The sequence below is a fragment of the Triticum aestivum genome, chromosome 5B (assembly GCF_018294505.1).
Source record: "Triticum aestivum cultivar Chinese Spring chromosome 5B, IWGSC CS RefSeq v2.1, whole genome shotgun sequence".
NCBI classification, from domain to species: domain Eukaryota; kingdom Viridiplantae; phylum Streptophyta; class Magnoliopsida; order Poales; family Poaceae; genus Triticum; species Triticum aestivum.
This window is the reverse complement of record NC_057807.1, coordinates 627,145,092-627,163,318: the sequence shown is the minus strand read 5'-3', so window position 1 is coordinate 627,163,318 and position 18,227 is coordinate 627,145,092. Positions and strand designations below refer to the sequence as shown.

At 42.4% G+C, this 18,227-nt stretch overlaps 2 protein-coding genes across 2 annotated transcripts; one reads left to right on the top strand and one right to left on the bottom strand.

Moving 5' to 3' along the window:
• Positions 1-2,285: 2,285 nt before the first annotated feature.
• On the top strand, positions 2,286-4,338 carry LOC123113759 (cactin; the record flags this gene model as incomplete). Its single annotated transcript, XM_044535064.1, is given in 4 exon segments — positions 2,286-2,380; positions 2,852-3,116; positions 3,733-3,810; positions 4,010-4,338. Coding segments are annotated over 4 exon segments (491 nt in total), but the record flags the coding sequence as incomplete, so codon positions are not given.
• A 5,018-nt stretch (positions 4,339-9,356) lies between these two features.
• On the bottom strand, positions 9,357-15,225 carry LOC123113755 (protein argonaute MEL1). The gene is made up of 21 exons (XM_044535062.1): positions 14,878-15,225; positions 14,341-14,546; positions 14,097-14,246; positions 13,856-13,989; positions 13,671-13,780; positions 13,455-13,561; positions 12,948-13,086; positions 12,755-12,871; positions 12,472-12,579; positions 12,314-12,385; positions 11,891-12,010; positions 11,629-11,797; positions 11,420-11,541; positions 11,177-11,314; positions 10,903-11,045; positions 10,758-10,820; positions 10,612-10,675; positions 10,434-10,504; positions 10,316-10,347; positions 9,477-9,702; positions 9,357-9,401 (listed from the first exon to the last, which is right to left on the bottom strand). Exons 1-18 carry the CDS (start codon positions 14,878-14,880, stop codon positions 10,442-10,444), a joined length of 2,028 nt encoding a protein of 675 aa, XP_044390997.1. The 5' UTR covers positions 14,881-15,225; the 3' UTR covers positions 9,357-9,401; positions 9,477-9,702; positions 10,316-10,347; positions 10,434-10,441.
• Positions 15,226-18,227: the final 3,002 nt, after the last annotated feature.

Below are 18,227 nucleotides of genomic sequence, written 5' to 3'. Positions count from 1 at the left end.
TACGTGATGACATTAAGATGCATCTCGATCTGGACAGGGAAAGCCAAGTAAATGTCAAGTACTGGGAGGTATATGTCTAATGTCTTTACACACCCTCCTGAATATTATTCTTCCCATAGCAATCTTGAGTGATGCCTATTCCAATGATACACACCGTATTACTACTGAATGAGCTAAATAGTACTCCCTCCGTTCCAAATTATTTGTCGCACATATGGATGTATCTAGATGTATTTTAGTTCTAGATACATCCATTTCAGCGACGAGTAATTTGGAACGGAGGGAGTAGTTGGCAGCCTCAGCTGACAGTATTTGGTATTTTGTTCTGTCATTTTCTATTTGGCAAAAAGATTGTGTCGTATGGTATGTCAGGACATGTTCTTTAGCTTGGTATATACAATCTAACCCTTAGTTTCTCACTGAAACGAAACCAAACTTGAGAGTGAGTTTGTAATATGGCAGGAAATCTTGCTAATATTAAGTTTATTTTGTTTCATGGTTGTATGTTCATCGATAATGTTTATACGTGTTGACACAATTTAATTTGGAACTCATCAGGCACTCATGGTAGTGTGTGATTGGGAGCTAGGTGAGGCTCATAAAAGAGATGTCGTGGACCGGGCTAGGGTGCGTGGTGAGGAACCACCCCGTGAGGTTGAACAGAGAGGCTTGCATGCAAGTATTGAGGGGGATGTAAAAGATCTCTTGGGAGGGTAAGACTTCCACAGAGCTAGAAGAGATGCAAAATCAAATTGAGTCCCAGATGCGCTCTGGAACTGCAAAAGTTGTTGAATACTAGGAGGCCATTTTGAAACGCCTTCATATATACTCCCTCCGTCCGAAAATACTTGTCATCCAAATGGATAAAAAGGGATGTATCTAAAACTAATATACATCTAGATACATCCTCTTTTATTCATTTTGATGACAAGTATTTCCGGACGGAGGGAGTACAAAGCAAAGGTATGTCATGCTTGTAGTTCGCAGTTTTTGTGATAATGGCTCTTAATTTGACCAAAGCAAATGTGGTTTCTGGTTATACCATCATATATTCTTTGTTTTATTTGTACAACACAAGCATAATGGTGCACAACTACCTTAATCTGACCTTGTTTCTGTAACATTATCTTCAAAGCCACATGATTTGCAGTCTGGTTCAAATGGCAAATAGTCATGTGGAGCTGCTTTCTCTAACTATCTGAACATACAGTTGATCTGTTTGTACAGTTGATCAACGTTATCTCTCGTATAAAAAAGTGGCTTATTTCTTATTTGTATCACAGGCTTGCCTGAGGGCAATCCATGCTTCTCTCTTACGGAAGCATCTGCATCGTCTAGAGAATGCTGGTGCTCCTGAACAGGCTGTAGAAGCTGATGAAGAATTAGACACTAAAGAGGAGGATGTGATGCACGATGAGGAAGAAGGTTTAGATTTACTTATGATCAGTTAACGACCCCCTTCTTTTAGATAACTATGGTTGTCTGTCTTTCTGATACCTTTTCCATGTGCAGATGATAAACGATATTCGCCAGAACCTATAGAACATATAGTTGAAGCAACAGAGAGCCATTTGGATGAGGATGATGGCTCCTTCTCGCCCGAGTTAATGCATGGCAATGAAGATGAAGATGCAATTGATCCTGACGAGGACAAGGCAGAACTGGTACATTGTGCTTTTTACAGTAATAGAATGCTGGCCCGTATGGAAATAGTTATTTATGCAGTCAAAACTATCTCATTATTAATTAGATCATCAAATACTACTCGATAGCAATTGAGTACACCATGTTGTGCCACTAGAAAGTTAAATCAACAGCCTATGATAGAAATAATTGTAAAGTTGTGATGTGGCAACAGTCCACCAAGATCTTAGGATAATCTTTCTAGCAGTTCTAGGCCTTCATGCATGTTTACCCTGGAAAGGGCTTAGTTTCATTTATGGGTAACTTTTGATGGTAATGCATCCTAGGACCAATGACTTCCTTTAGCAACCAGCTGGAGCTCTGCCTCTTCATTAATTAGATTTTTTTTGAGCGGTTAATAAGGGAAACCAGCCAAAACCTAGTTCTATGGTTGTTTTGGAACACTTGAAACGATTTTCCCCCCTGGGGGAACCTTCTTTTCTGATGTGTTTATTACAAATTTGAAATGAGGTTGGCTGGTCAGTCTCACACATGTGCTCTGTCCTTTGAAATATTCTCCAGGATCGGCAACGTGAAGCTGTAGTTACCGAGCATCAAAGGAAAGTTAAGGAGGTTATGACAGCTAAGGCAAAAAAAAACAGATGAGTTGGAACTGAAGGCAATGAAAGCGATGGGAGCAATGGAGGAAGGGGACGCTGTATTTGGTTCAGGTGCTGAAGTGAACCTGGATTCACAGGTTTGTCTCATTTGCCTTCTGGACACAAACAGTACTACTCCCTCCGATCCATATTACTTGTCGCTCAAATGGATCCATTTGAGCGACAAGTAATATGGATCTTCTATATTATCTGAGGAATGTAGGAGTGCTACCATATCATTCTTCCTAAACATATCAGTATATGCGTACCCGCAGTTTCCAACATTATGTTGATATGCTGGATTCACTCTGTTGTCAGGAACTGATTATAATATTAATGTTATTCTAAAGCTATATTTGATATCTACTTTGGCAATTTGGATGATAATATGCTTTTACATGCTAGAAAAATTCTACTCCCTCTGATCCAAAATAAGTGAACTAAAACCACGACACTTATTTTGGATCAGAGGGAGTAGCAAGTTTGAGCATCAAACTACTGCTAGTGAACCTCCATTCACTCTCAAGCTCTCAGCTGGATTCTCGCATACTTGCTTAATGTGCTCACAGGTGTACTGGTGGCATGACAAGTACCGACCAAGGAAACCAAAGTACTTCAATAGTGTGCATACTGGATATGAGTGGAACAAATACAATCAAGCTCATTATGATCATGACAACCTGCCTCCTAAAATTGTCCAGGGCTACAAGTTCAACATATTTTACCCTGATCTTGTGGATAAATCAAAAGTACCAATGTACACTAGAGAAAGATGGAAGTGCTGGGGAGACATGCCATATAAGGTTTCATGCTGGCCCTCCATACGAGGATATTGTAAGCCTTTTGCCTCACCTTTTCAGTTTTGCTATCATAGTTTCCATGGAAGATCCTCTTAGGGTGTGTTTGGTTGCAGTCACGGGCCGGAATGTCATGGGTCGGACCCGTTACTAGGCCTCATTCCAGCGTTTGGTAGGCCAACCGGAACAGAACCCACTCGTCCCCGATTAGCGAATATTCGTCAAAGATGCGGAATGCGCTGAGACCTCCAAATCGATGGAATCACATGGAACGAGCCCTCTCCTCTCCCGCAACCCTATCGCTCGTCTCCACAGCGCCGCTCGACCTCCTCCTTCCTCCGTGCGCCGCCAGCCCTCTCCCTCCCACTCAGGTGCGTCGCCGGACCTTTCCCTCCCTCTCTGCCGTGCCGCCGGCCCTCTCCCTCCCTCTCTACTGCGCCGCCGGCCCTCTCCCTCCCTCTCTGCTGCGTGGTCGGACCTCTCCCTCGCTCCAGAATCCTGCACAGCCGGCCCTCTCCCTTGCTCCAGATCTTGCGCCGCCGGACCTCTCCCTCTATCCATCTCCTGCACCACGGACCTCTCCCTCGATCCAGCCTTCTCTTCCTTCGATCTATGTAGACGGCTTATTCATGTCATCCTCTCTCGATCTGCAGGGTACAAGGGGAAGAAGGCAGTAGGAGAGAACAAGGAGAAGAAGGCGACAGAGCGAAGCAAACCGTCCTCACCTCAAGGTACGAATCCCTCTTGGTCTCCCCTTGTATATGCTGCTGTCCAGCACATTTTTTTTGCTCAAATTGTTGTTGTCCAGTACATTATTTTGCCCAAACTGGTGCTGTCCATTACATATTTTTGTTCAAATTGCTTCTGTCCACTACATCTTTGCAATATATGGCGATTTGTAATATTTTTTATAGCATGCATCAATTGTAGATGGTCAAGAAGATGAACAAAAGAAAAAGGATGGTTTATTATACCAGAAGTGACATGGACCACCCAACCAATTCGAACAACAAGGCAACAAGCAAGTGACCATAGGGCCACGGTAGACCGTAGGCTGCAAATTGCCGCCCAAATGTGGGAAGATAGGCAAATCATGTATGCAAATTTATGAGTGTGTGACACTCCATGTATCATGTATCATTTATTGTGTTCAAACCATGTATTTGTAGTGCTGAAACCACTCCCTTGGATTTATTTGATGGCTGGACAGATTGTATTTTGTTCAGATTTCATTAATTTGTTTGGATGGTTTTGATGGCTGGACAGATTGCATCATCTATGATATTGAAACCATCAAGTGTAAAGTTTTAATCCATTTTATTGGTTTGTTTTGATGGCTGGACAAATTGCATCATCTATGATATTGAAACCATGAATTTGTTAAACTATAATCCATTTTTTGTATGGACTCCTGCCATGACCAACACGATGCTAGGGTTTTTGGCTGACCTTGTTGCTAAAGGAAAGAGGACTTCTAGTGGGTTCAGGGAGGTACATCACAGACAATGTGCTGCTGTTTGGAATGATCAGTTCAAACTAGCTGTCACTGGAGAACAAGTTCGAAACCATCTCAAGAAGTGGAGGAAGATTTGGGGAAGGGTTGTCATCACAGACAATGTATGGATGTAGTGCCATTTGGTTGCTTTTGGATATTTGGTATGTGAACAACATGTATGGCTGTAGTGCACTTTGCTTTGGATATTTGTATGCGAACAAGACATGTTTATTGGCTGATTGCTTTTGGATGTGGCAAATGAACTTCCTACCTGCTTCCTACTTAATGATATTGTTGCTGAAAATTGTGTTATATGTCAATATATATATTGTTATGTTGTTTTCCTTCAAAATACAAACGAAATGCTGCTGGAATTTTGAATTTTTGTTATTCCATTTTTCATTCCATGCTTCCCAACCAAACACTGAAACGGAACCATCCCGTTCCACTTTTTTGCTCGTACCAAACACAGGAACAGAACCGACCCGTTCCTCTGGAATGGAATCATTTCATTCCATGACAGTTGGTTCTTCAACCAAATACACCCTTACCTACTCTGGTTTTCCTTGGCAGTCTTTCCGCATCGTGAACAAGGAGTGGGAGTACTCACACAAGAAGGGCTTCAAGTGCACGTTTGAGCGTGGGATTCTTCATCTCTATTTCAACTTCAAGCGATACCGCTACAGGCGATAGATACCCACACAGCAGAAAGAACTGGATCATTGATTGGCCTATTAGAAGTTGGTTCTCTGTTTCTCGCTTGAGAGTGTTCTTACAGGATAGATCCCGCATCACAGAAGTCATCCGAGTAGGCATGCTTGAATTGGTTCCTGTACCAAAATATGAACATACCAAACAGTTGGATAGTTTGTATCAAATTTTTGTGGCACTTGCTACCTTGATTCAAATGGAGATAACGGTGTAGCACAAATTCAAAGTTTCTGTACATGTATGCTAAGCATTCTTATATGCCCTTCATGCGGGATGGATATTTTTGAAACCAACAAAAGAGACAGATATATTATGTGTTATGTGTAGTTCGAGCTAATTATTGTTAGAAGAAACATGGCCTATGCATATATAGGCTCGCACAAATTTCAGGCTGTTAGCCAGGTATACATCTTCAAAGTAGAGGAAAGAAATGAAGAGGGAAAATACATGTGCCGTCCTCGCGATCTTTGTATCTTATCTGTGTTCTGAAGCTTGTCATCTTTGTTTCTCATCTGTGTTGTGAACCTTTTTGTTTTCTGGCACAAACAGAGATTTTATTCATCCATCGACACAAAAGTAGAGCCTGAAGCTTCCAAAAAGGAACAAGTTTAGAACGGCACACAGTAAAGTGACACATGATTGTGCACTAACACGGTTAGGCTTTTGCGGTCGGTTGTATGCCTACTAACTATACCAAAACGACTTATATAGAAAGGTGCAGTCTGATGGTTTTGAGAAGTTAATCCTTTGAAGCAACACTATGGGAACTTGTGTATATGACATGGAATTCTGTCTACAAGAGTGAGAACTCTGAAAACTCTTCTGAGCAATAAGAACAAAGATGTATTGGGCAAACGCCAATTCATGGCTTACCAATTTGGATCTTTAGCCTAAGTCCAAGCCCAGCAACTCAAACAGCCTAAAGCTTACCAAAAGGAACAAGTTTACAAGGACACAAAGTGAAGTGTAGTGAAGCTTGTGACCACATTATGGGTACAAACATGCTTACCACAAACTCCATGAAATTCATAGTACTAGAAACTAAAAATCCTGCCTCTTGTGAAAACTTGTCCTTGGAAGCAACCTCTTTGAGAGCTTTGTGTTAAAACAATGGAGATGACTTTGGAAACTCTTCTGCAAAGAACCAGGAGTAAAATAAAAGACAAGCTGTTCAAAGGCCAATTCGGCTGTGGAATCTAAAACCTGCTAACAGTTTTGGATTCTGGACAAGCCCGAGTGCAAGCCAAGAGAAGCTCAAGCAAGTCGCTCCTCTGACTTGAATCCAGAACCAAAATAGTTCACCAGATCCCAGCCACAAAGCCAAAGAAGAATCAAACTTAAAGAACCCAAAGATCAGAACAGCACAGAACAATATGGCAACTAGCAAAACCACCTGGTAACTTAAACCACTTGCATTGGATAGATCTCAAGTAGAGTTGAAGGTAACAAAGACAGAGTCATAGATATCCTGGCTACTATGAACTGAACAAGATAACTATGAGCAACAGGCTCCACGGCAAAACAGATTCATCGCCATCTCAGGTTCTCTCACACACAACTCCAGGGTACGGTAGGGCAGGTCGCACAAGGAACAGCTCCACTGGAGCTCAGCAGTAGAACATGACGTCCTTGACGTTGTCCTTGATCTTTGGGAGCTGGCGCACCACCACAGGGCCCTCCCGGCGCAATCACCACCTGCCTGCTGCTCCCAGGGGTTGACCCGCCGTCTGAGCCGTTCCCTTCCATAAATAAACAAGTGGTATTGTGTTCATCAATAAACTAGCAGAGGAATGGAAACTACTCATCGATAAACTAAGGCTCATTTTCAGGAAGTGCAACAATTTAAAGCTTTAGACCAAAGGCCCTCAAGTACACAGATTCATGAAGGAATGTCAAGGAACCAGTGTGGACATTAAATGTCTACAGCTGCTAGAACTACCATCAGGGTAAGCAAACATATATACTAATCTATTATAGCAAGAGGCATAAAAGCTCAGGCAAAAATATTAATGTCCACAAGGAAATGCTCAGGCTCTGGGAGTAATTACCTTCACTCGGTGATCGCCTCCTCAATATCAAACTTATCTTCGTCTTTTGACTTGTTAACTTCGTCTTTTAAAAGTTCCTGGATAACTTTGGCCACAAAGTTTCCTAAAATTTGTGGCACTGGAACATGTGTGAAGTAAACTGGAAACTGTTTAAGGAAAGAAACTATTATCCATTTGAAAAACAAATATCCACAGAAAGCAATGAAATGTTATGGATTCTTACGATTCTTCCATGCGTCTCATAGTTCCGCAACAGCTTGAAGCAACCCCAAGGTGTATTAGGATACTGGCGATGAAGAACGTCACGCATGTAAACTATCTGAGGGTTAAAGACATAGTTGTTTTTTGCTGCCGGCCATGCCAGGCAAGATGCTCTATTGACAACCTTCTGAAACTCTATCTTCTTGCTGTCAGAAAGTGAATCATACAGTTTTAAAAGGCTGAACTGAATCCTTGCTGCATATAAAGAAAGTGAAGTTTAGTAAATACAGTTTCCTGCCAACTTAGGATGGACATTCAAATGAAAACTCACCAATTTGATGCGGACTTTTGAAGGCAAAAGAGTTTCTTTTATATCTGGCCATCCAATCTCCAGTGCACTCAGGATCCTTTAGCAGACTCAGAAAATCATCCATATACTGCAGATTGATTCCAGGCTTAACATAGATGGTCGTCAAAATTGAGTCCAGTGCTTCATCATCTCGTTGAAGAATGGAATCCCAATCAATCCTTACTGTCGGTTGCCTGTTCTCTCTGAGTACTGCCCGACCATTTATGACTACGAAATCCTTCATGCCAATCTCGCCATTCCATGATTGACGGGTCGCTTGAGCCTTCCCGAAAATGCGGGCTATGCTGTTACCTAATATACGCCCTAGAGGTGTTAAGTAATCCAAGACCTGCTCTTGATTTGCAATTTCGGGATGTGGTAGTGTTCTCCTTGCAAAGAATAGTTGCGAGAATTTGTCCACATACTCAGTAAGGGTAAACTGCTGAGTTAATGGTTTTAAACGCAGTAATTTAGGAGGCTCTGGTTCCATCCGGGGCCTTTTTGAACCCCTGCAAATTACATTGAAAGAAATGTTCAAAAATCAAGTGGTATGCCTCTAGCAGAAAGGCCTCTAGCAGAAAGGGGTACATGATTAGAGTTTTACCTACGACAGCCCCCAAGAAGTCTTGGCAGTAACTGAATTGTTGAATTATCCCTAAGACCGTATGTCTTTAACGGGTCATTATTCTTCAAAGTTATCCCGTTTCCGCGCATATAAAAGTGCTCCAAAGAAGTATCCAAGACTTCTTCAAGTTTCTGTTTAAGCTTGTAGGACTTACTATTAAGATCAATTTGCATTGGAATAGGTCCAATTGGGGAGTCAACAGTCAGATGTGTCATTACTTGTGAAGCTGCACAATATTAAACGAGTTTAGATTCTGAAAGTAGCAGCTCATTTATTTAAATAAAACAGCAAGCAGAAAACATAGATTAATAAAAAGTATGGTGTCAGCACAAGAAAAAACTAACACTGACACACAACAAATCTAAGGCTGTTACTGCTCCAATAAGGGAAGGCATAAAGCACACAGACCAAAGCAGATATTTAGATAGAAGAACAAATGGGGTCAATCTGGGAGTCTATCAGTGACATATACTAACCTGATTTATTTTCCGGTTTTTCATTTATATCAGGGGACAGACTGCGATTTTTTTCTTGAGAATCATCAATAACAATCAACGGAACATAACCTTCGTCCAATGATGTACAGGCCTTGCAACAAATAATTATGAATTAGTCAAAATGACAAACTCAATAACAAAAAGCACATAGGCCAAAGCAGAAATTTGCAACTAAATGATGCTACAGCCTTACTTCTCGGATCGTGCCATATACGCTGACAAGGAGAAGGCTCGGATGCTCTTCATCTTCCCTATCACTATATACCGTAATGATCGTCAGCCAATTCCATTAATTGGACAAGATGAAAAAGAGTGTCACGAATTGAGGCATACCTATGAAAGATTATTTTATCAGGTCTCCGGCCTGTTTTCCTGCGGATGGCAATCAGTATCTCCCTGTAGAGAAAATTATATCAGGTTTGGACCATATGGAAGTGATAATAATAGTCTTTGCCAAATGACAAAACTCACCTGATTGTGCCAATATTGGTGGTGTGTAAATGAAGTACACCGCCTGTCTCTGAACTAACAGGGGACATGACGTCGTTCTCCTTGATATTTGGCACCTCCACAGGGCCCTCTCCCAGGATCGCCTTCTTCCTGCTGCTCCTGGGGGTTGACCCGCCGTCCGAGCTGTCCCCTTCCACGTAGTAGCGCGGACGGAATGCGGCAAGATCGGCGTTGTACGCCGGTGGGACTGCATAGCAAGTTCAGCCAAGTTAGCTTCTTCTGGAAGTAAATGCCACAGGTTGTAAAATAGAACAGCTAGGTTACCAAGTCTTAAAACAGCAAGAGGGAAAGATGCTTGTTCATTCAAATGTAAACATAGATGACACAGAACAAAGGAATGGAAACTACTCAGTGTGTTCATCAATAAACTAGCAGAGGAATGCAAACTACTCAGTGTATTCATCAATAAACTAGCAAAGGAATGAAAACTACTCAGTGTATTAAACTTGTCAGGACTGCATGCTTATTTAAAGTTTTAGACCAAAGGCCCTCAAGCACAGATCCATTAAGGAGTTAAAGAAACCGGTGTGGTTCGATTGCTAACTTGCATCAGAGAAGGCACACACAGGCGGGTACAAGGTAATACTAATGCCAAATTACTACAGTACAAGTCTACAGCTGCTAGGGCTATCAGGATAAGCAAAACATACTAATTCAATAGCAGAGGCATAAGGCAGATGATGACCCTAGGCTACTAGTATTAATGCCCACAGAAGAATGCTCTACTTGGAGAGAAAAAAGTACAGATGAAAGTTGAAGCAAATTAAGGCAGAAAACTGAAACTGAAAAAGAGAACTCACCAACAGAGACCCCACGGGTGCAACGAGCATGACTGCATATGGATCAGAATTAAACCATCATCAGTCGTAATACAACAGAGAGAGAAAGAGAGAGGGGAAGAGAGAGAGGGAGGATTACGTATAGTGTCATTTATCAAGAGCAATATATATAATTTGGGGCATATACCCCTCCTCCAAAGCAGCACAGGCCTTGAAAAAGCAAAGGAGAAAACCATCATCAAAATGACAAAAGACAATGATGACATCGGGAGGTAGACCAGAACAGAAATCTGCATGTAATCATGATCCAGGCTTACCTTCCTGATTGCATTCATTTCATGAAAACGTACAGTGCTCAACTGGCCTTCACTCACACTATCCCTATATATGAGATTGATCAGTCAGTCAGTCAGTTCCATTGAATGGACAGGATGAAAAGAGTGTCCTGAATTTGTGCACACACCTGTAGAAGAGTATCCTCTCAGGCCTCCGGCCTGTCTTCCAGCGGAAGGCAATCAGTAACTCCCTGTAGAGACAATTATGTCAGGTTAGCAGTTGATCCACAGAGCAATTGCTAGCAATCGTCTCTGACTGATCACAAAACTCACCTGATCATGCCACCATTGACATTGCCCCTCTGCGGATCTTTGCTGACACTGAAGAGGTCTTCGATTATCTCCTGCCTGTGTGGTTGAGCAGAGACAAGACCTCTGTACTTGGTGATCTCTGGCCAGTCCATTGATGCCACCACCTACATAAATCAATCCAATAAAAGAAACGGATAAATATATTTATACTCAACAGGTATGTGCACGCATGATGAAAATACGATCTGAAACAAATAACTAATTGGTAAACTGTTAGCTATGGGAAAACACTAACCACAGCAATAGATGATGTGGAGTCCTCTCCAGGTGGGGGGTGTGTAACATCAGCACCAAAGATGATTGTTGGGACTTTTGTAACAGCAGGAACACCAAATCGAGCAAAGGCCTTCTCAATGGAAGGTGGCAGTCCGACCTAGTTAACACACAGAATTATCACATTCAACAGAAACCGAAGTAGACAACAAATCAACAATCCATGGAAACTGAATGTAAAACATAGACCAGTTGGTTATGTTACCTTCACATTGATTTTGAGTGCAACATTCTCCAGATATTGCTTGTTCGGTCTGGCAGCATATCTTGGCAGGTAACACTGAGACACAATCCCAAGGTCAGTCTCGCAAACCTTCTTGATTTTCCCTGCAAAATTAAACGTGGCACACACATAAATCTACAGAAATCCAAGAGAAGGTGGAAGGGGATTGACCAGAGGAGCGATATGCACACCATAAGAACCACTGATTTCAGGTAGGATTACAATTAACAGTTGTAGCTGTTTTTCGTGTCCCTGCTTGGAAAGCATTTCCGTTGTCCTCCTGTAGACATCTCTCAAAGCATTCTCAATGTGGTTGGGGCTCGCTGATCGGTTGTCTACAAGTGGCCTTGAATTGACAGACTACAGGGTTGGAATACACAAGTCAGTGAGCTGTAACATACACACATAAACCATAAATGCCTGAGAAACAGGAAAGCAATGCAAAGCCTTTACCATTCCAGTCATATTGCACATCTGAATCAGATCACAACAGAACCTGTGTACCTCCTCAGGACGCATGCGTGAAAAACTCACACAGGCCCAGTTGTCTATGATTCCTCCATTGATCATTTTCTGCAATAAGAAAACTCAAATGAGACCTATCATTTGTACCATCATCGATATACTACATACAAAATAATGAGCCAAGTCGCAAACAAGCTCAACTGTTTCTCAATTTAAGTAACTAGTGTTAACTACATGATCAACAAAGTGCAATCAAGCAAAATAATTTCAGTTGCTACATAAAAAATAATGACCTGTCCAATACATTTAGACCAAACAAAGAAGAAACTCAACAAGTTCTCCATGTATTTAGTTCCAAGAAAAAGTAATGCTTAGTAAAATTGGGAGTGAAGACACTGAACAGGGAAAAACCTTGTTAATCATGTTCCACTGTCCAACACTTGGCGCACAAGTTTTCTCCTTTCCAGAATCATGATATCTCAACTGAAACACATACGAAGGATGTGATTACTACAAATCCTTCCAATTTAAGCAGCTCAGAGAAAGGGAAAAAACTGCAGCATCCTTACCATGGGGGGAGGCAGCACACGGGCTGGAACAGAGACAAGGTCACTGCAGACATTGATTCCAAACTCCTGAGCAAACTTGTCCTCAGCATACTTGTTATGCAGAACCATCTACAGTGTGAAAAAGAGTGTTACGAGAAAGACTGCACATTACAGGCAAACATGACATATATGCCTTGAAAAGGACATTCCTAACTACATGAGTTCCAGCAGATTGGAATGAACTACCATATGTGAGAAGATATGGGGAGGTAATTACAGAATGCAGTTGACAACAGGTACATACCTCACGAATGCTTTGCTCCCTCTGCTGGGGACGTTGACAGGTAGCTCTAAGTATGTTGGCGACCTGCTTGTCATTCAGTTTCTTAGAGTACCTTTGCCCTTCAACAATCTTGCACGCCTACAATCAATTTGCAGAGAACCATGAGCAAACAGTGTATAACTCAAATATGACGAAGCAGGCGTGGATACAATACCTCCATAGGCAGATACACAGGCCGAGCATCGCTTCCAGACTGCAAGCAGGGCCAAGAAGTATACTGCAGATTGTAGTTGTATCTTTGCATGAAGTAATGAACAACTGACATTCTTGTTCCTCTCTCATCAACAGGAAATCTAACAACAAACAAAACAACACGGGTAGAGTGCTATTAGAAAGGGAATAATAATCATGGATAGATGCTAAAAAGTAAACTGTGGTCTAAACATTCATACGGAAAATTGTGAACAGGAAACAGTTGGCACAAACAGATCTTTGCTATGCTGCAGAAATCAAATGCATATGCCACACGACGAATGCTGTAAACAAAATTATTCCCCTAACCAGTTCCTGACACACCAACATCAATGAAGAAGCAATAAGCCAAAAAATCTGCACAACTACACATCTTTCTGATATTCCAGCAACCCTGATTAGTTGCACCAGAACATAGAGATAAAACACATAATGGAAAATATTATAGCATTGGAGGGAAGTTATTTACATGAGCTGGCTCATGGGAACAGGAGTAATCCCTGTTATCTTATATCTTCTGATTTGGTCTTCCTGGTGGTTTGTTTCGACACGCACCCCACGGAGTGCTTTCTTTATCTGCATATATAGTGCATAGGAACAAATTAGTCAACTATTTCAAGCCAATAACATGGCGCAATTTACATAACATGAATTCTAAAACTAGCTTAGCATGGACGAACAGTACCTTAATACGGTCCCTGTCTGTCAGAGGGCGCGAGGCATCACGTAAGTTGAGGAACTCTAGCACAAACTGGACCACTGTCACAGGCTTGAAGAAGGATGTTGCAGATATGTCTGAAAAATGAAGTGCAGATCATCAGAGTTGGGCGTAACAGTAACAGTAACAGACAGGGGAGGGGAGAGGAGTACCTATATTGAGTGACAGCCCCATCTGAGTTGGGCGTAAGCTCTGGTAGTAACCTCTCCAGCACTCTAATCCTTCACCAATGTCTCCTCTGTGACCAAAGGTGGTGGAGAAGAAGGATCTGGACACTGTGACATAGCTGCAGTGAAAAGGAATTGCCAGCAATAGTGTTAGGGCTCTAGGAAACTAGCTAGCATGATGAAGAAAAACTGATAGCAAGAAACTGCTGGAAAGTGGATGTCATACTTCCAGGATGGTGACTCCCTGAGGACAACATCAAGAACTTGGATGGTTTCTTGAGGCATATCCCTCTGTCTTCCTTTGAGAAACTGCTGGAGGTGGTACAGGTCTGTCCTCCCAGCAATCCTAATGGTGATCTTGTACTCCCTTTCAGCCCTGCAAATGAAGAGGGAGCAAGTTAGTAGCTGCAAATACAAATACAATGGATAAGCAAGTTGGACAAGATTGAAGGTAAAGAATCGAATCATACTTTTCTTTGTCTTTCTTTTCGGGATCAACCAGTGTAACAGAGAACTCCTCAGACTCAAAAGGGAGTGAGCCTGCAGTGTAGAGACTCTTTCTTCCATCATAGGCAGGCAATTTGCCGCCAAGGGATGTCTTCCCGTGCAACTTGATTAGCTCACTGAGTACCTCCCTGTTCACAGCTCTTGATTTTGACTCCGGGTTGATGGAAACCTACAGCAACACATTTCAACATCATTATGCATACAAAAACAAGAGACGCTCTGTACTCCTATGTTCTACATTCAGTACACAGAGTAGAGACAATTAGCCCTCTGATTTGTCTAATCATCTTAATTCTTGAACAAATCAAATCTATGCTACATTTGATTCAAATGAGTCGAATCGTGCATGTTGAATTAACACACCACAGAATCCAGTCAATCCGTGAGGGAAAACTACCGGATCTTGAGAAAACAGTAAACCAAAATTAGGCAATAAAGGAGATCTAGCTGCTAGTGGCATCGCAGGACTGGAAATCTGGCAAGCAAACGGCAACACATACCATGTGGTGGCGGCCTCCATTTCGACTTACAGAGCCCAGAAGAAAATACACTCGAACTATTGGAGTCAATCAAGCGGGGAAGAACTCTAGATCCCAAATCGAACACCCAAAACTGAAGGAGGGCACAGTAAAGTAAATTTTTGGGCACGGCCATCCTAGGGTTCCTGACTAAGTGCCGCGGGTGAGCAGGCCGGCGGGCAGCGCCGGAGGCGGAGAAGGGGTGGCGGCGCTGGGCGAGGAGGGGTTGAGAAGGGGTGGCGGCGCTGGGCGAGGAGGCTGTGACGGCATGGTCGGGGGAGGTGGGTGTGCGACGGGCACGCATCTTGTTGCAATCATGCGGTACAGAATACAATAAGCGGACCTGCGTACTGTGTGTATAGTAAAATAAAGGACCTGCGTACTACGTGTATATTAAAATAAAGGACCTGTATGTATACGTACTTTAAAAAAGGAGGTACCAAAAAAAATCGTCGTCAATTTACCATTTAAAAATGTACTAGAGGAATATAAAATAGTTTGGCGATAAAGGAGGTACTACATTCATACAAGAGTGTCGGACCTAGAGAACCAGGTTTGAAGCCTTTGCTCCTTAGGAAGTCTTTGAGAGTGTCATACCAAGCACGAGGAGCTTGTTTAAGACCATACAGTGCCTTGTTGAGCTTGTATACCATATCAGAATGTTTTGGATCTTCAAAGCCAGGTGGTTGTGCAACGTACACTTCTTCTTCAATATTTCCATGTAGAAAGGCACTCTTCACATCCATTTGGTACAGAAGGATGTTGTGATGGTTGGCATAGGCTAGCAGTATGCGAATGGCTTCAAGCCTTGCCACGGGAGCAAATGTTTCATCGAAGTCAATTCCTTCTACTTGAGTGTAACCTTGAGCAACTAGACGAGCCTTGTTTCTGACAACTTGACCATGCTCATCTTGTTTGTTGCGATAGATCCATTTGGTGACAATGATATTGTGCTTGCGAGGATCAGGACGCTTGGCCAGTTCCCGTACATTGTTTAGCTCGAAACGATGAAGCTCTTCTTGTAGCTTGAATCCATTCAGGTTCCATAAAGGCTTCAGCAAATTTCTTGGGTTCAGATATAGAGACAAATGCAAAGTGCCCACAGAAATTTGCTAGTTGTGTTGCTCTTGAACGAGTGAGTGGACCAGGTGCATTGATGCTATCAATTATCTTCTCAATCTGTACTTCATTTGCAACATGGGGATGAACTGGACGAAGATTTTGCACTTGCAGATCATTGTCTTCAACTTCAGTATTAACTTCAGGCTGAGCATTGTCTTCAGGTTGACTAGGTGCAATGATGAGGTCGTCTTCAGCCTAAGCTTCTGAAGGTATGATTTCTCCAGTACCCATTAACTTGATAGATTCACTAGGAGGGACTTCATCTAGCACATTTGACACATGCTCTCTTTGCGAGTCGTTAGTCTCATGGGACCGCACAACCACAGTTTCAACCACTTTATAGTGAAAGAGGTTGAAGACTCTGTAGGAGTGCGAATCCTTTCCGTATCCAAGCATAAAACCTTCATGTGCTTTCGATGCAAATTTTGAAGGTGATGTGGATCCTTGATCCAGCACCTGGCACCAAATACTCTAAAGTAACTGACGTTTGGCTTCTTACCAGTTAGGAGCTCATATGATCTCTTCTTTAGAAGCTTGTGAAGATATACATGGTTGATGACATGGCATACAGTATCAATGGCTTCGGGCCAGAACTTCCATGGAGTCTTGTACTCATCAAGCATCGTCCGAGCCATCTCAATGAGGGTTCTGTTCTTGCTCTCCACGATACCATTCTGTTGAGGTGTGTAAGGAGCTGAAAACTCATGAGTGATGCCCACTGTATCAAGATAAGTGTCGAGGCCGGTGTTCTTGAATTTTGTGCCATTGTTACTTCTGATGTGTTTGATCTTGACGCCATAGTTCGTCATGGCATGATTGGCGAATCGTCTGAAGACATCCTGCACTTCAGTCTTGTAGAGAATTATATGCACCCATGTATATCTTCAGTGATCATCAACAATGACGAAGCCATAGAGACAAGCAGTGGTAGTAAGAGTAGAGTAGTGAGTAGGGTCGAATAAGTCCATGTGAAGTAGCTCGAAGGATTGTGATGTCGTCATGATTGTCTTTGAGGGATACTTGGCCCTAGTCATCTTCCTAGCTTCACAGGCACCACACAGATGATCCTTGTTGAACTTGACGCCCTCAATGCCCAGGACATGCTTCTTCTTTGTGAGAGTGTACAAGTTCCGCATACCCGCATGGCCTAGCCTCCGATGCCAGAGCCAGCACTCTGAAGCTTTTTCTAGAAGACATACGGCTAACTATGGTCTAGCTGAGAAATCTACCATATACAGATCATCTTTTTGATACCCTTCAAAGACTAGAGATTTGTCAGATTCCATAAGGACAAGGCAACGATATTTTCCAAATATCACAATCATGTTCAAATCACATAGCATTGACAAAGACATTAAGTTGAAACCAAGGGATTCAACAACCATCACTTTATCCATGTGCCGATCCTTTGAGATTGCAACTCTACCAAGACCCAATACCTTACTTTTACCAGTGTCAGCAAATGTGATGTGACTTTTATCAAATGGGCATAGGGTTGAATCCATCAGAAGACTTTGATCACCAGTCATGTGGTTGGTGCAGCCACTATCCATAATCCATTCTGAAGCCTTTGGTGCCATATCCTATAGTACAGTTTGGGGGATATGCTTCACCAAGAGAGTTGTGAAGCAGAAACATTTGACGAACAAGCGGAACATGAAAGTCCAGATCTTGGTTAGGATAAACAGGATGAGTGTCAAGGAATCCCGGGATGAAATACATAGTAAGACCATTTGGACATTTTATCTTGCGTCCCACAAGACGTTTAAGGTCCCCAGCATAAGCATCAGACGCCTTTGATTTCCGGCTAGAGACCTTTCCCTGCAAAAGAGAGTTAAGTTTTTTTAACCACCCACATCTTCAGGGGTGGCTTAGAAGCAATGAGTCTAAGTGCAACATCTGAGAATTTCGGCTTTGGAGCCCTAGCAAATAGCCTTGCAGGAGGAGAATAATACTCATAAGAATAAGCAGAAAAGTTTTTAGACTTATGAACATAGCGGTTTGATGAAGCACGCTCATATTCAAAAGTCTGAGTATGGTTTCCCTGCAAAACATTGGTGTTAGGGTGACTCAGGTGAGTCCTCTGTCTGTTTGAGGCCTTTGGACCATATGAAGCCTTTGGTCCGGGATTTGTCTTCTTCCCTGGTGGTGTCATGATGACATTCACGGGAAGACTTTTGAGACAAGGTTTGGGTACCCAGATCTTCTTA